The following is a 23,260-nucleotide window of genomic DNA, read 5'->3' on the forward strand; positions in this document are numbered from 1 at the left end:
CTAGCCTCAAACTCCTGAGGTTCAAGTGGTGTTCCTGCCTCCTGTGTCTGGAGCATTGGGGATTACAGGTGTACACCATCATATATGCACATCTGGCTTCATCTTTCTTGTTGAGACAGGGTTTCTCTGTATAGCCCTGGCTGTCCTAGGACTCACTCAGTAGACCAGGCAGGCCTTGAACTCAGAGATCTCACTATCTCAGTCTCTAGAATGCTGGCTTCATCTTTTAATTTGACTTTGGGACAGGGTCTCAGGTAGCCCAGGACATCCTTGAATTCCCTACATGCCTGAGGATTACCTTGAACTCCTGACCTTCTAGCCTTTTCTTCTCCAGTGCTGGGGTTACATCAGTTGCCACCATGGTCAGGGATTTACTTTCTTTTTTTTTTCCCCCTTTGGAAACAAGTGAGTCTTTTAAGACTTTGCAGCTGTATTTCTGCAGTTTGCTTAATATTGAAACAAGAGCATTTTTAGTAAGTTTCTCAGCTCATGTTTTAGAATATTTTGGGGGAAAGCATGACAGTGCATTTCGAGTTTGGCCTACATTAACAGCTCTGCAAGCTGCTCCTTGAGACATCTTGAAGGTAGAAATGTAGTTCTCAGGATTTTGTCCTTGTTGTCGTTATCACTGAATATCATTGCATGGCCCAATCCCTCCCGCCCCCATCCCTTAAAAAGAAAAAAAAAAAACTCCCAGGAAGGCTTCTTTATCCACATCTATCAAGGCCCCAAAGATTTCCACCTTGCCTTATTCATACAGCAAATCAGTTTACCAATTATCTGCCAAGTTGCTGTCATTGCTTCCTGGGACATCTGAGGCCAGGGCTGGAGACTAATCAGATGTACTGCCTGCTGTATTTTTGGGCATATGAATTACTTAAAATTGTGTTTCTCTGCTACCAGTTACTTAACAGGCTCATTGAGCAGGTTACAAGGAATAACATTAAACAGCCGGCATATACAGAAACTCAAGGAGCGTTAGCTATTGTAATTATCTCCCACTGAACAATAATCAGACAGATATGTGAGTGCTTACAGTGAGCAGGGAGACTGGCTCTTTGCCCTCAAAACTTTACCAGCCGGAGTGGTGGAACAAGCTGCTTATTTTGGCAGTAAGGCAGGAGACTCTTGTGTGAAGGTAGCCTAGGTTACAGAGCATTTCAGAACAGCCAGCCCATCCCAACCTCTAAAGCCACAGGAAAATGACCAACTTTTAAAGCAGTGGGGATGAGATTTTCTGCTCAGGGTAAAGAAATGTCAAATAAATCAGAACCTTTTAATTTTTATTTAAAAGGTTTTAAAAAAATTTATTCTATTATGTATACAGTGTTCTGTCTGCACGCCAGAAGAGGGCATCAGATCTCACTATAGATGGTTATGAGCCACCATGTGCTTGTCAGGAATTGAACTCAGGACCTGTGGAAGAGCAGTCAGTGCTCTTATCCTCTGAGCCATCTCTTCAGCCCTAAAAGGTTTTTATGTATGGGTGTTTTGCCTGCATGTATTTCTGTGCACCACTTGCATGCCTGGTACCCACAGAGGCCAAAAGACAGCATTGGGTTCCCTGAAATTGGAGTTAAAGACAGTTGTGAGTTGCTATCTGGGTGCTGGGAACCAAATTTGGGTAATCTGGAAGAGCGGTCAGTGCTCTTAAGCATGGACACATCTCTCCAGCAACCCTTCCACCCACTTTAAATGAAAGAAAATGAGAGCTGGGGATGTAGCTCAGTTGATACAGTGCTTACCCAGCATGCATGGAGATCTGGGTTCAACCCCTGGCTCCCTATAAACCAGGTAGAGTGTAGTAATTCCAGCACTGGGAGATGGAGGGAGGAGTTCAAGGTCATCTTTGCGTACATAAAATGCTTGAGGCCACTCTGGGCCACAGGAGATGCTGTCTTAAAACAAATAAAGGCGGGGTGTGGTGTAGTCTGTAATCGCAGCACTCTGGGAGGCAGAGGCAGGAGGGCTGCTGTGAGTTCAAGGCCAGCCTGGTCTACAAAGTCAGTCCAGGACAGCCAAGGCTACACAGAGAAACCCTGTCTTGAAAAACCAAAAACCAAAACAAACAAACAAACAAACAAAAAAAGAGCTGGGTGTGGTGATGCCTGCCTTTAAACCTAGCACTCGGGAGGCAGAGGCAGGTGGGTCTCTGTGAGTTCGAGGCCAGATCTATAAAGCAAGTCGAGAGGACAGCCTGGACTACAAGAAAAACCCTGTCAACAAACAAACAAACAAACAACAAACCCAAAACCAAACCAGGAAGCGAACAAACAAAACTAAGCAAAAGCTCTCATGAAATAGTGATCAGGTTCCAGTGGTTGTCTGTCTGTCTGTTTCTCTCTGCTCCAGACAGTGAGAAATAGTGGTGTTGGTGGGTTTTGACCAGACAGCTGAAGGAGCTTGGTTTTTCTCTCCACTAAAGAGTTTGGTAAGAGGATATAAGAGGGCCAAGACATGGGTCAGCAAGGGACTGTTTCTGCTGCTAAGCCTGATGATTGAGTCCAATCCTCAGGAAACCACAGGAAAGGGAAGGAAGCAACTCCCGCAAACCGTTCTCTGACTATATGGGTATTAGAGAGCTCTGACTCAAATAAATACATTGAAAGTAATTTAAAAAGGACAGTAAGAATATGTCTTTCTTACTTTAAAATTTTTAATTTTTGGTTTTTCAAGATAGGGGTTCTCTGTGTAGCCTTGACTGCCTTGGACTCCCATTGTAGACCAGGCCAGCCTCGAACTCACAGCGATCCACCTGCCTCTGCCTCCCAAGTGCTGGGATTAAAGGCGCCACCACCACCACCACCGAGCTATTTCTTATTTTTCATTCGGGTGGTGGCACAAGCCTTTACTCCCAGGACTGGGGAGGAAGAGGCAGGCAGATCTGTGTGAGTTTGAGACTAACCTGGTCTATAGAGTGAGTTCCAGGGCAGCCAACGCTAAACAGAGAAACTCTGTCTCGAGCCCCCAAAACAAACAAACAAACAAACAAATAAACAAACAAACAAACCACAACACAACACCACAAAAACTAACCACTCACCCAACCAACCAACCAAAAAAAAAAAAAAAAAAAAAGATACATCACAGTTTTAAAAAGAATTTATCTTAGGAGATTCAACTGGAAGAGTGAGACTCAGGGAAATATTTAGGAGGCAGTTTCATTAATAATAGGAATCGATTAGTTACTAAGACTCTGATAACTAGAATCAACATTTGAAGGCCAGAGACAGATGCCTAAAATACATTTGATAGGTGTTATGTATAATCCCTGTGTTCTAGGCAAATAAAGAAAAAACGACTCATCTTTCCTTTATTCTCTCATATATTACATCCCGACTGCAGGAAACAAAACAAAACAAAACAAAACAAACCACTCTTACTGAAGATCGTCTTTGCCGATCTTTGCGGAGTTGTTGTGTAAAGTAATTGTCAGTTTTGAAAGTTGGGAGCTAGCAGGTAGAGGAGACTTACGGGAGCAGAAACCCCGCCTGGAGGGGGCGGAGCCCGAGGGGGGCGGGGCCTAGCCGGAGGGCGTGCGCAGGGGGCGGGGAGCACGCCGAGGTGCTCTGCGGCGCCGGGTATCGCGAGAGTTGGGCGGGCCGAGCCGTCGCAGGAGTCAATTCCCCCACCCTCCCGGGAGGAGCCGCGGGTCCTGGGCTCTCCAAATTCTGAGCTCTCATCATGGCGGCGGCGGCGGCGGCCGTCGGGGGTCCGCAGCCGCCCCAGGCCGAGGTGCCCGCGCAGGGGCCGGCCCTAGACAAGGCGGCCACCGCCGCGCATCTGAAGGCCGCTCTCAGCCGGCCGGACAACCGTGCGGGCGCCGAGGAGCTGCAGGCGCTGCTGGAGCGGGTGCTGAACGCAGAGCGGCCGCTGGCCGGGGCTGCGGGCGGCGAGGAGGCGGCGGCGGGCGGCGGCGGCCCGGGCGCGGCGGACGAGGATGCCCTGGAGTGGTGTAAGTGCCTTCTGGCCGGCGGCGGCGGCTACGATGAGTTCTGCGCGGCCGTGCGGGCCTACGACCCCGCGGCGCTCTGCGGCCTGGTCTGGACGGCCAACTTCGTGGCCTACCGCTGCCGGACGTGCGGCATCTCCCCCTGCATGTCGCTGTGCGCGGAGTGCTTCCACCAGGGCGACCACACTGGACACGACTTCAACATGTTCCGCAGCCAGGCCGGAGGCGCCTGCGACTGCGGGGACAGCAACGTAATGCGGGAGAGTGGGTGAGTGGAGCCCCGGCGAGGCGACCTGGGCCGTGTGGTCTTGCGGGGTCGTGGGATTGTTGGGGGGTGGTTGGGGAGGAAGCCTAGGGGAAATCTGAGAGCCGACCCTCATCTGTCTGGGGGAAGCTTGGGGAACGGCGCAGACACAAGGGGTTGGAGGTGACTGAGCTGTCACCGGTTGGAGGAAGGCGGTGGGGAGGAGAGGAGAGCATGTGCGGGGAAGCAGGAGGTCAGGGTGGGCGAGTGATAGGGCGGGGGGTTCAGTGCGTAGGGGGAGAGGGCAGGTAGGAGGAGGAGTGGATACTTGGGGGAATCTGGTGTGCTGTCAGTTGTGTACTTGTTGGGAAAGGAGGGGGGGGGGTTACAGCTGTCTGCCTGATTCTGGAGAAGAGCCTTGGAAATGATTTGGATAGACCGTGAGGGAGTGGGTTGGGATCCGATTTGGGTCACCAGATGATGAAGGCCAGGGAAAAGAGGGTCTTAACTGCAGTTTAGGCCCCTTGGGGGAAAAGCGGCTGAACTGCCTGCGAGGGACCGAGCTGTGGAGCTGATGAGGGTTGAGGAAGGAGGGAAGGGAGGGGCTTGTGTAAAAAGGGACTGTTGAGCTGTCAGAGTATTTAGTGTGCTAGAGCGACCGAGGATTGGGCTCCTGGGCAGTGAGATATATAGAATACCCCTCACACTAGAAGGAGGAGAAAAATCACGGAGCGAATTAGGAATCAAATGCTGGGTTTTATCTAGTTAAGAGCACCTTAATCGCCCGGGTGGTGGCGCACGCCTTTAATCCCAGCACTTGGGAAGCAGAAGCAGGTGGATTGCAGTGAGTTCGAGGCCAGCCTGGTCTACAAAGTGAGAGTCCAGGACAGCCAGGGTTACACAGAAAAACCCTGACTAGAAAAACCAAACCAAACCAAACCAAACCTAAAACCAAACCAAACCAAAACAAAACCCCAAGCCAAAAAACAAAGCACCTTAATCATTAATATGAGAATACCCATCTGAAAGGAGACACTCAACACATGCATCTGTGACAAACTCATTGATGTGTACAGCGCACCTATGCCATAATTCACTTACACTACCGTCCTTAGTGATACATTCCTTAAATAGCCATCAAGGAGTCAGAAGCTGGAGAAGAGGTTTCTGAGCAGAAGGATTAAGGAAACGATTCAGAAAGGACATAGTAAGAGCTTGCAAATAATAATAATGAGGGCTAGCAATTATAATGAATTTTTGCTTTACTTTTAGCATTTTAATATTTATAATTATTGAATATAAAAGCCAACATAACCTATAATAAAACATTGCATCCTTTCTGGTCTCTCATCTACCAGTTCCTTCTCACTGCTGTTAGTTTCTCTTAGTCCAAAGCAACAGTAAATGTTTCCTGTTTCTGTCTCTTTTCATCCAGAAGGTAACATTCTTCTCCAGCTTGTCTTTTCTCACTGTGATGTTGTTTCACATCAGTTTCCTGATTCTTTAGGGTAAAAATGGCTACATAATGCTCCATAAATTTGCTGCCCTTGATTTAATAATGTAAGGTGATGGTCGTGAAGATTCATAGTACAAAAATAAAAGCCTTGGTGTGCCAGTCTTCTCTTATTTGTACAAGAATATCAGTTGGGTAAATTTACAAAGGTGGGATTTAAAAACTGTCCTTCCTGAGACTTTTTATAATTAATGTATGGAATGGCCTGTTTTCCAGTAGCTTCTTTAACAGTGTTATTAAAACTCTATATTTTTTTCTCTTTGATGAAAGTAGTCAAATTTTAACTGCTTTACATAATTTAACTCATTTAATTTTTTAACAATTTTGAGATACTTAGTTATTATTCCCATTGAATCGGACTCACTTTGTAGACCAGGCTGGCCTCGAACTCACAGGTCCCAAGTGGGACCACTGTCCGGCTTAAATGTCATTTTTTAAACCTTCAATTAAAAATTAAATGCTGCTGCTACTGCTGCTGCTGTGTATGTGTATTTTGTGTAGGACAAGGGGCAGCTTTGTGGAGTTAGCTCTCCTTGCACCTTTATGTGGGTTCTGGAGACCAAATTCAGGTGGTTACGCTTGTGTGTCAAGCCCACCTTTTTGGTTTTTTGAGACTGGGTTTCTCTGTGTAACCTTGGCACAGAGATTGGCCTGCCTCAGCCTCCAGAGTGCTAGGATTAAAGGCATGCACCCCCCCCCCCCCTTTTTTAAAGAGGGAGGTCAAGTCATGGATGACTTAGAGCAATCTTTTATAAATAATGAAACTTTTTAATTTCTTGTTCTAGGTTAGCATTCAGGGAACTAATAATGAAAGAAATAATGTTGGTTCTTCCTTGGAATTTGGAACAAGTGGTAATTATCAGATTTTTCTGGGTGAAATGCAAATCTGGCATTTAAAAATTATGTTGCTTTACTGTGGAAGTGGAAATAATGTTAGTAAGGTTTTCTGTTTTGTTTGGGATAGGTTCCTGGAACTTTCTGTGTTGACTATGCTGGCTTTGAACTTTTAGTGATCTTGCTTCTGACTCTCAAGTGTAGTGATTGTAAGTGTGAGCCACCGTGTTGGGGACTTCTTCTTCTTCCTCTTCCTCCTCCTCCTCTTCCTCCTCTTCTTCCTCTTCCTCCTCCTCCTCCCTTCTTCCTTCTTCATGATAGGGTAGGGTCTTAATGTGTAACTTCAACTGGCTGTGAATTCAGACTTCCTGTCTCATTCTTCCGAATACAGGGATTACAGGTGTGAGCCATTATGCACAGTTTCTAATGAGATTTTATTTATTTACTTATTTATAATACAAATATAAGTTGGGTACAGTGGCTCATGCCTGTAATCCCAGCCCTCGGGAGGCAGAGGCAGGTGGATCTCTGAATCCGAGGCCAGCCTGGTCTACAAAGTGAGTCCAGGACAGCCGGGGCTGTTACACAGAGAAACCCTGTCTGGGGTGGGGGCGGGAAGAATACAAGCACAGAAGCTGGGTGAGGTGGCATACCTCTGTAATCCTAGCACTGTGGGAGGCAGAGGCAGGTGGATCTCAGTGAGTTTGAGGCCAGGTTGGTCTACAAAGTGAGTCTAGGATAGCCAAGGTTACACAAAGAAACCCGGTCTTGAAAACAACAACAACAACAACAACAACAACAACAACAACAGAATACAAACACAGAACTAGGGCATCCTTGCTGTAGATAAGGCCCTGTGTTTTTTTATTTTTATTTTTTGTATATGAGTGCTCTGTCTTCATGTACACCTGCATGGGCATCGGATCCCAGTATAGGTGGTTGTGAGCCACCATATGTTCTGGGAATTGAACTCAGGACCTCTGAAGAACACAGTGCTCTTAACTCCTGAGCCATCTCTCCGTCCCTGTGTTTTTATTGAGATTTCAGGAAATTTATTTTCCTCATGGTAGCAGTTGTATGTGAATTGGTGCTTAATACTTACTGATTTAATTATTCTCTTAGAAAAACACAACTATTGGCTGTGTGTTCCAGGAGTTACTATGTCTAGTTTCATGGACAAGACTGAACAATAAACAGTATTGGAGGCATGTGATTGTTCCGAAATGTTTACAACTTAGTGGTTTAGACGGAATAATCTGGGCTGAATACCTACTCTTCTACCTTTAGAGGAGTAGTTGACGGTGGCCATGAGTGTAGGCTAAGATGCAGCTTCATGTTCTAATAGTGTTCCAGGTGGACAGATCTGTGCTACCTGGGAACAGTCCCCAAAGGCTTAAAAACTGAGAATTCGGGGCTGGAGGGATGGCTCAGAGGTTAAGAGCACTGGGTGCCCTTCCAGAGGTCTTGAGTTCTATTCCCAGCACCCACATGGTGGCTCACAACCATTTATAATGAGAGCTGGTGCCTCCTTCTGCTGTGCAGGTGTACATGCAGCAGAACACCGTATACATAATAATAAATCTTTAAAAACAAACAAACAAATGTATCGGGCATGGTACATACCTTTAATCCCAGCACTCGGGAGGCAGAGGAGGAGAATCTCTGTGAGTTCAAGGCCAGCCTGGTCTACAAAGCTAGTCTAGGACAGCCAGGCCTACAAGAGAACCCCTGTCTCAAAAAAACCAAAACCAAACCAAACCAAACCCCAGAGAATGCATGTATTTTGGAGTTGTTCTTCCCACTAGCATAAAAGTGTGCCATTCTACTGGTTAGGCAATCTCTGAAAGATTCCACTTTCCCTGTAAACCTACTGCTGTACTGACCAACTGCAGTGCTGGGGAGTAAACCCAAGGCCTTATTTTATTTGTAAGGAGGAACATGCTCTATCCCAGAGCTATACTTTATCCTTGTGTCTGTGCACTTAATACAAGAAGAGAGTTCTTGTGCCTTAGTCCTTTTCATGTATATGGCTGTTGTGATAGGACGTTGAACTCACTGACATCCACCTGCCTCTGCTTCCTGAATGCTCTGGCATAAAGGCAAGTGCCACCATTGCTGGCTTCAACTGTTTTTGATTTATTGACATTACTATTGTCAGCATAATAGTAGTATTAGCAGATACACGAAACAAAGAGAAAACATTGAGAACTCATGTGTGAGATGATATAACAAAGTATGAGACTGATATGTTAAATTATGTATAACTGGGCAGGTAGATGGCTTAGTGGTTAAGTGTAATTATGGCCCCTGCTGAGAGCCTGGGTTCAGCTTACAACCACTGTTACTCTAGTTTCAGGGGATGCAGCATCCTCTTCTAGCCTCTGAGGGTACTGCACACACGGGGTGCACATACATACATACATACATACATACATACATACATACACACACACACACACACACACACACACACACACACACACTCAGGCAAAACACATAGGCATAAAAAATCTTGAAAAGAAAAACAATGTATAACAAAATGATGTTCTTGTCTGTGGTGCTAGCGATTAAGCTATGCTTTCCACCTGTACAAGAATCACTATAGAGTAAGTGTAATCATTGCTATACATGCTGTGGAAGAATATTAGACTCTAGATGGTTTCTCCACCCTAGCTAGTTCTCAAATAATCGAGGCAGAGACCGTTTGCGTTATTAAAGCTTTAAGCACAGTAACTGGGCAGGTATCAAACCTCTAAGCTATTTTGTTATTTCCCAGCTGTATACCCCTGTTACTTTCCTTAACCATTTCTGTCTGAGCTGCGTCTGTTCTGTCAGGCCAGCCCTCATGGCCACGTGCTCATGGCCCATACTGCTCTGTGGTGACTTCCTTCTCTTCGGCTTTCTCTCTCATCCTGCTACATCTTCTGCTTCCCCTCTCTCTTCCTCATGGCCGTCTAGTCCCTCTGAGACCCCAAGCCCGGGAACTTAAGCTCTGCCTACTTTTTGTCACACAGTTTGTTTGTTTCTTTCTTTCCATGGTTTTTTGAGACAGGGTTTCTTTGTAGATCAGGCTGGCTTTGATTGAACTCACAGAGATCTGCCTCCCAAGTGCTGGGATTAAAGATGTGTCCCACAACCCTGGCAACTTTGATTAGTTTTAATATTTTATCATGTATTATAGGTGGGTTTTTTTTTTTTTTTTTGCCATTTTGCTTACTTTCGTCCAGATTTTAAGGTCCTTAAAAAAAAGACACCCTAAAGGCCAACATAGATGGATTTAATAGATGCTTCCTAAATGTTAAGTTGGGCTGTATCTGAAAAGCTGTCCGAAGGTTACATCCTTTTATTATTCAGGAAATGGCATTGATTATCAACAGCAGTTTTCAGAGTGTTTAGAGTAGTCTTTCCCACCTTTAAAATGTCAAATGTAGTACATATTGACTATAATATAAAAGATTGGATAAAATAAAAGGTCAAGGTCCTCTTCTTCATCCACTCATCCAGTGAGAGAGGGATTTCTCTCATTTTCATTTGACCTTAATTATGTATTTAAAAGATGTTAGCACTAATGGATCAGTATTTTTTTTAGCTGGCTTGTTGGAAATATTTAGGTAGTTTAGTTTGTGACAGTGCTGAAGTGGAGGCAGTGAATATCTGGTTAACACTCTTCATTATTTCCCCCAACATATATTGGACAGTGTCTCATATTAGTACACAGTGTATTTTCTCTCTTGTAGTCCTGGCTGTCCTAGGCTCACTTTGTAGACCAGACTGGCCTTGATCTGCCTGCCTCTGCCTCCCGAGCTAGGGCTAGGATTACAGGTGTGCGCCACCATGCCAGGCTCACAGTGCATCTTCTTTGCTTTTCTTTTTTTGAAAGTTTTATTTATTTATTACATATACAGTACTCTGCCTGCATGTATTCCTGTACCCCAGAAGAGGGCATTAGATCACATTATAGATGTGGTGGCCGGGAATTGAACTCAGGACCTCTGGAAGAACAGGCAGTGCTCTTAACCTCTGAGCCATCTCTCCAGCCCCATCTTCTTTTCTTTTAAAGATACTTTTTTTTCTATTTTATTTTATGTATATGAATGTTTTGTTTGAATGCATGTCTGTGTACCACTTGCATGCCTGGCTAGAAGAGGGCTTTGTGTCCCCTGGAATAGTTTTGAGTTACCGGGTAGACGGGTACTGGGAATTGACCCGGGTCCTCTGGAGGAGCCCTCAGTATTCTTAACCTCTGAGCATCTCTACAGAACCCCCAACCCCCTTTTGAAACAGGGTTTCACTATGTAGACCAGGCTGGCTCTTATTTTTAAGAGAGAATTATCTCCTCTTAAAAAAGGACCCAACCAGGCATGGTGGTGCATGCCTTTAGTCCCAGGAGTCCCAGCACTCAGGAGGCAGAGGCAGGCAGATCACTGTGAGTTCTCAAGACCAGCATGGTCTACAAAGCAAGTCCAAGACAGCCAAGGCTACACAGAGAAACACTGTCTCAAAAAACCAAAAAGGAAAAAAAAAAAAGAAAAAAAAAAAAAAAGAAAAGGACCCATACTTGCTAGACATTTACCTCATATGCTTATGTACAGACTTAATATATAGATTTTCCTGGAAACCTGTTATGTTAGCATCTACTTATTTTTATATAGTTATAATTGATTAATTAATTAATTAGAGACAGAATATTTTGTAATCCTGGCTGGTCTGGAAGTCATAAAATCCTCCTGCCTTTGCCTCCTGAGTGCTAGAACTAAAAGTATGTGCCACTACACCTGACTAACATGAAAAATGTTAGATACTTTTACTTAATTTGGTTGGTTGGATGTGCCAGAATATGGGTAGTATATATCTGATACCTTTTAAAAAATGTTTGTTTATTTATTAAGAATACAGTGTTTGGCACATGCCTTTAGTTCCAGCATTCGGGAGGCAGAGGCAGGCAGATCACTGTGAGTTCGAGGCCAGCCTGGTCTACAAAGTGAGTCCAGGACAGCCAAGCCTACACAGAGAAACCCTGCCTCAAGAAACCAAAAACAAAACAAAACAAAACAAAACAAAACAAAAAAACAAAAAACAAACAAACAAAAAAACCCAAAAGAAAGAAAGAAAGAAAAGAATATAGTGTTTTGCCTGCACGCATACCTGCATGCCAGAGAGGGCACCAGATCTCAATTCAGATGGTTGTGAGCCACCATGTGGTTGCTGAGAATTGAACTCAGGACCTTTGGAAGAGCAGGCAGTGCTCTTAACCTCTGAGCCATCTCTCCAGCCTTATTTCTATCTTTTTAACTTACATAAATCTCTATATTTACAGTTAAAATGCATTTTGAAATCAGATGTGGTGTCAAAGTCCTAGCACTTGGGAATTGGTTGGGTAGGACATGGTTTTTACAGAATTTCCCCTTTCATTTAGCAGTGACCTATTTATTACCAATCAGGGTTTGCTCTAAGCTACTAACAGTATTTTGGTCAGACAGTTGTAAAATGTTCAATTTCGTATATACAGACATCCCGATTCCTTCTTATGAAAGGACTTATGACTTTTTTTTTTTTGAAATTTATAAACCTTTATGTATGAGTATGGTAAGGATGAAAGAGAAGAAAAAAGGCAAAATTGTTTAGAATTGTAGATATAAGATTCCCTGAATACACAATGGTAAATATTTTGTAAATGGTAAGAGAACCTATAAGGTAGGAACTCTTTTTCTAAAACTATAATTATATTGTCATAATATTGATAATTTCATTTTTAAAATACCTACCCAATTGCTCATCCTCTAACCTACTCTGAAGTAAAAGAGGGTTAGATTTCTACAAACTAGGACTTTAACACTGTAAATAGTGTTACTCCCTTTTTTCTCACTGAGAAAATAGGAAGTGGTGGGTTGCTTCTGTTTACAGTTGCATACAAATGTGGATATATTCCTGTATATGCATTTCTTTCCTCCTTTCTTTGGTGCTGGGAATCTAACCCAGGGCCTATACATGCTGACTTCATACTTGTAGTAATAGTAAGTTGGTGTTTTTACGTGTTATGAATTCTTTTTTTTGTGTGTGTGTTATGAATTCTTACGTTAGTAAATCTTGTTGGTTTTTCATTTTTTGTTATCTGCTTTATATACAAAGGAGAGAGTTTATAAAATGTCTGTGTACAGTTTATAAGAGTTTTTGGGGCCATGTATGGTGGTGTGCACTTGTAATCCCAGCAGTGGGTGGGGAGGTAGAAAGATTAGGAATTCAAAGGCAACCTTGGCTACTTTAAGGATTTTGAAGCCAGTCTGGGCCATGAGGCCTTGCCTTAGAAAACCCATGACAAACCCTCTTCCAAAACAGAATAGGACAAACCCCTGCAATATGGCTATTCATGTATAACTGTCCTCTTTAGGAAATCTCACAAAAATGAACTCAAGCTAATGTAGTTATAAAATCTGAAATTAAATAACAATTTCGGAAGGTTTAAAAGAAGGGAGAGATGGCCCTCCAAAAGGGCCACGTTTGGTTCCCAGCTCATACATCTGATGATCGCAGTCCCCCACCCTGCCAACCACAGAGGAGCTGCATTAGGCCTTCTTACCTCCTCTGCCCCCGCCCCCGCCCCCACCCCCACCCCCACCCCCATGCCTTGTTTGGGATACACAGAAATTAAAAAAAAAAAAACAAAAACGAGCAAACATCTTTTAGAAAACAATCTGTAGAAGGTTAAAGGATAATGTACTAAGATTAGAAACAGGTTAAAAAAAGGGCATCTCTAATGCTGGAGTAATACGATAAGTGTATTGAGTCCAAGGCTGGGATGGGACAGTGTACCGTTCTGAGACTAAAACACAGGACAGTATTTAAATAGCCTTTGGCTAGTTAGGAATTGTAAACATTTTTCCTGTTTCATCATTGACAAGTGAATGTGTGTGGTAATATTTTTCCTGATCAGTTTTTATGTTTATTAATCACCGATGACACCTAGATTTTGTAAATTGTCTCTTTCCTTTCCTTTTTTTCTTCTTTCTTTTCCTCCTTCATTCTTCCTTTCCTCCATCTTTCTCTCTTTATTTTGTTTTGTGACAGGAACTCACAGTGCTGCTCAGGCTGGCCTGGAACTGGTTGTGTAAACCAGGCCAATCTCAAATCCAGACCTGCCTGCCTCTGCTTCCCAAATACTGCCATTAAAAGCATATGCCCCTGGACTGGAGAGATGGCTCAGAGGTTAAGAGCACTGCCTGCTCTTCCAGAGGTCTTGAGTTCAAATCCCAACAACCTTGTGGTAGCTAACAACCATCTATAGTGAGATCTGGTGCCCTCTTCTGCTTTGTAGGTGTGCATGAAAGCAGAACATTGTATACATAATTAATAAATCTTTAAAAAAAAAGAGCATGCCTGACCCAAATCATTTTTCTTTCTCTTCTTATGCTATTTTTCCTTTTATTGAAAATAGATTTTTCTCCTCATATAATAATATATCCTCATTCTGGCCCCCTTTCCTCTGCCCTCCCAGCTCCTCCTCCACTCCTCTCCTACCCGGACACCTCTTTCCTATCTCTCACTAGAAAACAGACAGGCTTTAAGGTATAATAAGAAAACAAGATACATTGGAATAGGACAAAACAAACAGATGGAAAAGAGCCCAAGGAAAGGCATAAGAATCAGATAGATGTAGAAGATACTCAGAATCCCATAAAAACATTAAGCTGGGAGCTAAAATATATATGCAAAACACTGTTGGGTAAGAGGAGAGAAGAAAAAAATATAAGAAAATAAATGAGATTAAAAAAAAAAAGAAAGCCCTGACGTGTCCTTATGAGACAAGAATCCTCAGAGATGCCACTGAGCTTGTTTTCTGTTGCTATCTGTTGCTGGGCCTGGGCATACCCTTAAGAGTGCTTTGTTTCCCTGGTGAGACTGCCTTGGAGGAAAACACATTTTTATTTGCAACTGGGTATTGACTGGAGATGGCTTCTGGGTTAGGGGTGGGTGCATGTGTCCACTACTTTTATCTCTAGGACCCCATCTGGCACAGACCCCCTGCAGGCCCTGTGTGTGCATGCTGCCTCACGTTCTCTGAATTCATATGTGTGTCAATCCTGTTGATTTACAAGGCCTTGCTTTCTTGGTGCCCTCCATTCTTTCTGGCTTTTACACTTTTGTCCCCACTTCCCCAGGGTTCCCTGAGCTCTGGAGAGGGATGTGTTGCAGCACACATAGATTAGTGCCTTGCTTAGCCAGGATCAGAAAAGCTGCTTCCTGTAGCAGCTGGGAAGAAACACAGAGGCCCAAAGCAGATAATACGCAGAGGGTGAGAGACCTGAGGACACTCAGCCCTGAATGGGATGTCTCCACCAGATACCTTCTCTTTTTTTGTTTTTGTTTTTGGAAACAGGGTTTCTCTCTGTGGCCTTGACTGTCCTGGACTAGCTTTGTAAGCCAGGTTGGCCTCCTACTCATGAAGAGCCACCTGCCTCCCGAGTGCTGGGATTAAAGGCATGCGCCACCCCCCCCCCCTCCCCGGCATTCCACCAAGTAACTTCTTACATCGTTAAATATCCACCAACATGCTGTGTGTCCACAATGTCATTATCATACAGAATAAAATTCACTGTAGTGAACAGGTGCACAACTTTTTGTTTTGTTTTGTTTCTCAAGACAGGGTTTCTCTGAGTAACAGCCCTGGCTTTGTAGACCAGCTTGGCCTCAAACTCAGAAAGATCCATGTGCCTCTGCCTCCCTAGGGCTGGGATTAAAGGCGTGCGCCACACACCCTGCTGGTATATAATTTTTTTTTTTTTTTATGTGAGTGGAATATATTTTGTGTGTCATTTAAGATAGGGATAGAATTTATTTCCTGTGTTTAATATATCAATTTTGACCTAAAACAATTTGCCTTTCCATGGGGCCATGAATATGGCTCAGCAGTTAAGAGTTTACACTGTTTTTGCAGAGGATCCCAGTTTGGTTCTTAGCACCCACATCAGGTGCTCACAACCTGCTGGAACTCAAGCCTCAGGGGATCTGATCGATGCCTTTGGCTTCTGTGAACAACTGTACTCTTGTACACACACGCATATGCGTGCACACACACACACATTTTTATTTTTCACTATATTGAGTTGTTACATTGTGTTTATTAGATAGTAAATCCATGAATTTATATACGTGTATCCTGGACTCAGTTGTAGTCTGTTGATATTGTTAAATTACTACACACCGTGTTTTGCAGATTAGCTTATTTTCATTAATCATTTATTCTAGATGTTAACCTTTTTCGAACATAAGCTCTTCAATTTGATAGAAATAATTTTGATTACATTGATTTAATAATATTAAATTTAAGGAATTTAAATATCTGGGTTTTATGAAATAAAATAATTTTTTCTACTTAAGAGTGCTCTTTTGCTGTATTCAGACCATTAATGTTTTAGCTAAGATAGTTTTTGTACTCTCCTATTAAGTTTATTTTAAGCCATTTTAATATATTTAATTAGTAATTTTGTATTTAGTAGCACAGTAGCTTATTGGTGACTATTTGGATTGTGAATATTTGTTTTTATTGCTTAAATGTATTAGTCATTTCAAAAAATAATGTTAAGATTAGCAAGAATATATATACTTAAATGTATAATTTTAAAAAAGTTTCAATTGCTTATATTATTGATTAATTTATTGAGGTAGGAATGGAAGATATAAGTGATTCAGATAACTCTCAAGTTGTACTTACAGGTCTGTAAAGGATAGAAATAATAAAGTGACAGTGAGAGTAACATTGCAGTCAAACATGTAAATCCTATGGTGATTTTCTTTTTGTGTTCTGTTTGGGGCATAGCTGGGATATTCTTGTCTTAGGAAAAGTCTTTTTGGGTACCATTTTTAATTTAAAGGCCTACTAAAGCTGTATTCTTTTAACTTGATGACTTAAAAATCATAAAGATGTATTCAACTGGCTTTAGTATTTGCCTGTATTTTCTTTGTTAATATTGTAAATAGAAGCAATACATTCTTGGTTGGTTAGATAATTGCTATTTTTCCTTTCGTCTTAGTTTTTTTCCCCCTGCTATTACAGGTTTTGCAGAAGACATCAGATTAAATCAAGTTCAAATATTCCCTGTGTTCCCAAAGACTTACTGATGATGTCTGAATTTGTTCTTCCAAGATTTATTTTTTGTCTTATTCAGTACTTAAGAGAAGGCTATAATGAACCAGGTATGGTTTAATATGATCATCGTAATACTCTTATATTATTAGACCACAGAATTTTAGCATTAATGATAAAGAAAAATGTAAAGGTGTCACTTAAAAATTTTATATTTTTGACTATGTGTATCTGTAAGTGTGGTCTGTGTGTGTGTTTGTGCATGTGAATGGAGGTGCCTAGGGAGGCCAGCTGTGAGCCTTCAGCTGTGCGTGCTGAGAACCGAACTCAGGTCCTTTGTAAGAGCAGTGACTGCTTCTAACCACTGAGCCACCTCTCCAGGCCAACACACCACTTGTTTTTGCTTAACATAAAATAGTAAAGATAGAGCACTGCCGGCTCTTCCAAAGGTCCTGAGTTCAATTCCCAGCAACCATATGGTGACTCACAACCATTTATAATGAGATCTTGTTCCCTCTTCCTGCCTGTATGCATACATGCAGGCAGAGCACTATAAACAGAATAAATTTAAAAATCTTCTATTAAAAAAAGGTAGCAGACAAAATTATGGGCTTCATGCTGGCATTTTTATACTACAGCTCATTTTAACTTAGCCTTTCTGCGTCTTATGCTTCCTTGCTTAACATTTTTAAAGTAATGACTATGAACTACAGAAAAATAAATGATATATGTAACTTTATAGATACCTTTTAGGAGGCATGGTTTGATGCCTTTTTCCTCTAAATAAAAAGTGATTTGCTATTATATTATGATTGGGCAAAAAGTAGTTGATAAATGTTTTAATTTAACCGGTGTTAGATGATAAGTTGCTGTTGTTTTCCTCCAGATATTTTATATAACAACTTATGATAGACTTAAACTGTTTGCTTCCATATCATTGCATCACTACCACGTGTGCATTGTTAGTACTAAAAAAAGAGGAAAACTACTCAAATTACAATTACTCTTTTAAGATCTTTGTCATAATCTTGAGAAATGTGCTGGAGACATATTTAGAATTCTTTGTCAGAGAAGGGCTTGGTAGCGCACACCTTTAATCCTAGCGCTTGGGAGGGAGAGGCAGGCGGATCGCTGTGAGTGTGGCCAGCCTGGTCTACAAAGTGAGTCTAAGACAGCCAGGACTGCAAGAGAAACCCTGTGAGGTTGCTTTAAGAGATGTGGAAAGTCAGATCTTCCAGTGTATTCCCAGCACAGATGACTTCTTTTACTACTCATTAGCCAGAGATAGCTAATTTCAATTTAGAACCCAAATTTAATTTAAAATAATATCTCCATTGATAACCTATGTGTTGCAAATACCTGTAAACCAAAATAACCTGTAACAGTTGTTTTGGACATTTTATGTAAAGTTAAAACTATCAATATTTAAAAAAATTCTTTGTCAGACATTATGAATTAGTGATGGCAGTAGTATGGAATACATTTGTTACCTTTTTATAATTTCTTTTGCCTTTCTAGGGATAGTGGCATTTTTATGCCTACGTATCACTTGTTTTATTTTCATATGTTTAAAATGATTTCACTTATAAATCTTTAGTTTGAAACCAGAATATGGCGTATGTTTTTATCTTCTAACCCCATTTTGAAATTGTGAATGGATCACTTTAGGTTATTTAGAATATTAAATTATTAGATCATTAAAACATTAGGTCATTAGAATTTAGAACTTTTTTTTGGTGAGAATCTTAACATTTATAATTTTTAATTTATAATTTTCCATCTGTAGTATTCGGTGGTTAAAAAGGCAGGAGGCAGGACTGCAGTGCACAGCCGTGATAGCTGTGTGCTACCGCTAGCTGGTTCAATTAGTTACTTAGAGACTGGGTCTCAGTATGTAGCTCTGCCTGACCTGGAACTCTCTATGTAGCCTAGGCTGGGCTTAAACTCATAGAGATTGACTGACTCTGACTTCTGGCTTTTGTTTGTTTGTTTGTTTGTTTTTATTTTTAATCTGTAAACATGAAGAAACTAATGGAAGCATTTTTGTCTAAGGATGAATTTCATGAATGCACACTCATTAAATTTTCTTCTGTTGCTCATCAATGATTTCTGAGTTGGGCAAACGATTAAAAAAAAAAAAAAAGAAAGAAAGAAAACCTTAGTAAACAAAACTCAAAAACTGTTTGGGACCCCACTATAATTTGAGGTCATGGAAGCTCGGAAGTCTTGTGAATTCACAGTTGCTTTGGGTTCTTTCTCTCATTTTACCTTAAAATTTCTAGCCTATTATTAGCCATTGTCAGAGCCCCTGGAAACCAAGGCAAACATCAGTTATCATCTTGTGTAACTGTGTGAGTCACTGGGGAAAGTGTGCACAGGCAGAGTTCACAGCACTTTCTTCCAGCTGGGAATGTGAAGTTTTGCAGCTGAGTCGTGGTCCCTTGCCTGAGCTCCCTCATGTGTATTCTCCTTTAGCCAATAATGCTCAAACTTTAATTGTGTATTTACATATTTTGGACTTTAGGGCAGTGGTTCTCAACCTTGGGGAGGGGAGCAGACTAACACTATCACAGGGGCACATCACATATCAGATATCTTGCATATAAGATATTTACATTATAACTTACAACAGTAGCAAAATTAGTTATTAAGTAGCAATGAAACAATTTTATGGTTGTGGGTTACCACAATTTGAGAAATTTATTAAAGGATCACAGCATCAGGAAGGGTGAGAACCACTGTTTAGGGTCTTGTTTGTTTGTTATTTAGATTTTTTGAGATAAGGTTTCTCCCTATAGCCCTGGCTGTCCTATACTTTCTTTGTAGACCAGGCTGGCCTCAAGTTCACAAAGATCCATCTACCTCTGCCTCCCTAGTACTGAGATTAAAGGCCACCACAGCTGGTGCTCTTGGGTCTTTAAAACATCTTTTTCTCATTTACTGGTCAAAGGGTTTTTTGTTTTTTGTTTTTGTTTTTAAATCATTTCTTTTTCCCTTCCTCCTTGAGTGAGTCTCCACACCTCCTCTCCCCAGCACTCTTTTTTTTTTTCTTGTTGTTATTGTTGATTTTGGTTTTTCAAGACAGGATTTCTCTGTGTAGTCTTGGCTGTCCTAGACTCCCTTTGTAGATCAGGCTGTTCTCGAACTCAGAGAGTCCACCTGCCTCTGCCCCCTGAGTTCTGGCATTAAATGTGTGCGCCACCACGCCCAACTTCCCCAGCACTCTTCTTGAGAGGGCCAAGGACCCTTGTGTGTTTCTGGGCATTGAAGCCAGGTTTAGAGACAAGCATTACCACATTGCTATCTTGCCAGCCCCACAAGTTAATTCTTACTATGGCACTAATTAATATTGACTTAATACTGACTCTTTTTTGGCTATAAAATATTATTGAAGCCACTAAAATTTTTATAATTTTATGTGTATTGGTGGGAGGGTGTCAGATCCTCTGGAATGGAGTTACAGATACTTGTGAACTGCCATGTGGGTGTTGGGAATTGAACCCTGCTCCTCTGGAAGAATAGCCAGTGCTCTTAACCTGTGGGCCGTCTCTCAAGCCCCAAACCACTAAAATTTTAAAAGAGTAAAGTGTTACTGTTTTGAAAAAAAATTAAAAAAAATTTTTTTAGTTTTTTGAGGCAGGGTTTCTTTATGTATCCTTGACTGTCCTGGGCTCTTGTTTGTTTTTGAAACAGAATTTATCTCTATAACAGAGCCCTGTCCTGGACTCCCTTTATAGACCACGCTGGCCTCGAACTCACAGAGATCCGCCTGCCTGGGCCTCCCAAGTGCTGGGATTAAAGGCATGCACCACCACAACTTGAACAAAATATTTTGTTATCTTTAATTATATAATTATGTGTTTATATATGTATCTATATATGTGTGTATATAAATTTATTTTCGCTCTTTTTAGCAGCTGATGTACCATCAGAAAAAGATCTTAACAAAGTTCTTCAGCTTTTGGAGCCTCAAATTTCATTTTTAGAAGACCTGACTAAAATGGGTGGAGCAATGAGGTCTGTTCTTACTCAGGTGTTAACAAACCAACAAAACTACAAAGATCTGACTTCTGGTGAGTGAAACGTCAGAAGACATTTACAGTTTACTTACATCATTGTAATAAAAAACAGCATCTTTTGTTTGTTTGTTTTGTTTTTTTTGGAGACAAGGTTTCTGTGTAGCCCTGGCTGTCCTCAAACTCAGAGATCTGCCTGCCTGCCTTCTGGAGTACTGAGTGTGTAGGTCCCCAGTGCCCACTAAAATAATAATAAAATAAAATAAAATATTAGGCTTACTTCTCTAGTTGATGATTTGTACAAAGAATGTAATGTTTTTGCCAGTCCCAAAGCAGTCTTCAGAAAAGCCGCATCTTGTAAAGAGTAAAAAGAAAATTCCTTTTCGTGTTATGTATTTCTTAGTGGAGAAGATTAAATAGATATGATTAAGTAGCAGTTTTCCAAGTTCCAAAATTTCTATTTCAAACTACTTCTCCAAAAAGAGTACAAATAATTCATGCACAAAAGTAGTTACTTGCTTTGTAGATCAGGCTGGCATTGAACTCACAGTGATGCTCCTGCCTCTGCCTCCCGAGTGGTGCATAGAAGGCAGAGTGTGAGGTAGTTAGTCTCAAAGTAGAGGTTTTAGCAAGGCATGGTGGTGTACGCCTTTAATCCTAGCGCTTGGGAGACAGACGCAGAGGGAGGGGCAGAGGCAGATGCAGATGGATCTCCATAAGTTCAAGGCCAGCCTGGTCTACAAAGGAGTCCAGGATAGCCAGGGCTATTATGCAAAGAAACCCTGTCTTGAATAATGGGGGGGGGGGGGAAGTAGAGGTGTTTTCAGCAAATTGAATTTTCCAAAGATCTGCTCTGTACAGAATGTTGTTATACTTATATTTATAAAATAAAATATTTGTTTCTCAGTTTCTCTTTTACCCAGATATCACACAAATAATTGAGACTTATGTTTGTTTACCAATAAGCTTTACAACACAATAACTGAGCAGTTATTACTCTATTCTTAACCCTCTAAACTAACCTGGTTTCCTTCCAGTAAACATCCCAGAGATACTTGTACTTTGTAGCTTTTTTCTTGTTCCAGCCTTTTCTCTCCTTCTGGTCCTTCTTGGACACCTGCTCATGACTGAATCTCCTGCGTCCTCTTCTAACTCCTCCTCCCCTGGCTGGCAGGAAGTTTAGTCCTGTTCTCTCCCCTACTTAGCAACTGGCTGTAAGCTGCTTTATTGGTGTACCAGGGGGACAATTCAGGGTCAGTGTTTATAGAACATTGAGACAGGAGATTCTCAGAACAAGGATTGCAACCAGATATGGGAGGTATAGAAATCAGCATTTGAATTACACAAAAAGCTTATGTCTACAAAATATAAAGCACAGCCTTTGTGATTTTTTTTTCTTTTTTTATTGGTTCACAGTGTTCAGCTTGTGGTTGGATTGTCTTCTAGAACAAAATTTAGTATTTTGAGGATTGAGAATCTTTTATATTGTATTATTAGAATACCTAGTACATAGTAAAAACTAGTGGACGTGCCAGGAAGTAAGAAACTGTATGTTAGAGACAAGAGGCGAAAAAAAGCCCCTGGGGATTGACCAAGATGAAGGGGTAGATGCTGCATTTAACAGATAAGGACATTAAAACAGCTTTTCATTTGTCCAGAGAATTAAAGCGAAATGTGTCTAAAGAATGAATGGAGCTTTTACTTTGTCTCTTTCACTCTCTGTCCCCCTGGGGCGCCTTCCCCCTCTCCCCCACGATCTTACAATAAATCTTATACCATGTGACACCACTGCCTGACAAATGTACTCTCTTGCCTGGCATGGTGGTGCGAGCCTTTAATCCCAGCAGTTGGGAGGCAGAGGCAGGTGGATTGAGGCAGTGAGTTCGAGGCCAGCCTGGTCTAAAAAGTGAGTCCAGCCAGCCTGCACCACCTTCCTAAACAGTGCAACCAACTGGGGACCAAGTATTCAAATACTTGAGCCTACCAGGACAGTTTTTGTTCAAACCACTACATCATGCAAATGTTTTAGTCTCATGAGTAAGCTGCCTGAACCTCTTTTGGCAACAATTAATTGGAAAGAGAAAGAAAGGCAGCTCAGGCAGTGCTCTCGGGGAACGATGCTGGTGGCGTAGGTTTGAGGTTGGTGATGAAATTGGAAATGAGTGGGATTGGGGTGCCTGATGTGAAATTCACAAAGAATCAATAAAACCTTTAAAAGGGAGGGCAGGAATTATGCCTGGACATCTGTTATTTTCTTAAACTAGAAGTGATTCATTCATTCATTCTTTCTTTCTTTCAATTGGTTTTTCGAGACAAGGTTTCTCTGTGTAGCCTTGGCTGTCCTAGACTAACTTTGTAGACCAGGCTGGCCTCGAATTTACAGCGATCTGCGTGCCTCTGCCTCCTGAATGCTTGGATTAAAAGGCATGCACGCCCTGCTCTGTTTGTTTTCTTAAAAACAATGGCAACTACAGCAAACCCCGTCATTGTGCTGTGGGTGGTATTGCTGTTGTTGATGTACCAGAGGAGGAAAGTTCAGCCCACTGTAAACTTCTGTGAGACAACGTAATCAGCAGTGTTCAGGGCCTAAGGAAGACACACACCACCCAGGAATTGGCAA

The 23,260-nt window shown here is 41.8% G+C and overlaps 1 protein-coding gene across 3 annotated transcripts in view; it reads left to right on the forward strand.

Moving 5' to 3' along the window:
• The first annotated feature begins 3,618 nt into the window (after positions 1–3,618).
• UBR3 (ubiquitin protein ligase E3 component n-recognin 3) overlaps positions 3,619–23,260 on the forward strand; it is a 130,095-nt gene continuing 110,453 nt past the window's right edge. For 2 of the 3 annotated variants that reach the window (XM_084799436.1, XM_084799438.1), the window contains exons 1-3: positions 3,620–4,220; positions 16,595–16,734; positions 20,539–20,697. In XM_084799436.1, the coding sequence (XP_084655562.1) occupies positions 3,685–4,220; positions 16,595–16,734; positions 20,539–20,697 (835 nt within the window). In that variant the 5' untranslated portion in view covers positions 3,620–3,684. Of the gene's footprint in view, positions 4,221–16,594; positions 16,735–20,538; positions 20,698–23,260 lie in introns of all 3 variants that reach the window. The other variant, XM_084799437.1, reaches the window with a different exon arrangement.

Source organism: Acomys minous (assembly GCF_964271855.1).
Source record: "Acomys minous genome assembly, chromosome: 10".
NCBI classification, from domain to species: domain Eukaryota; kingdom Metazoa; phylum Chordata; class Mammalia; order Rodentia; family Muridae; genus Acomys; species Acomys minous.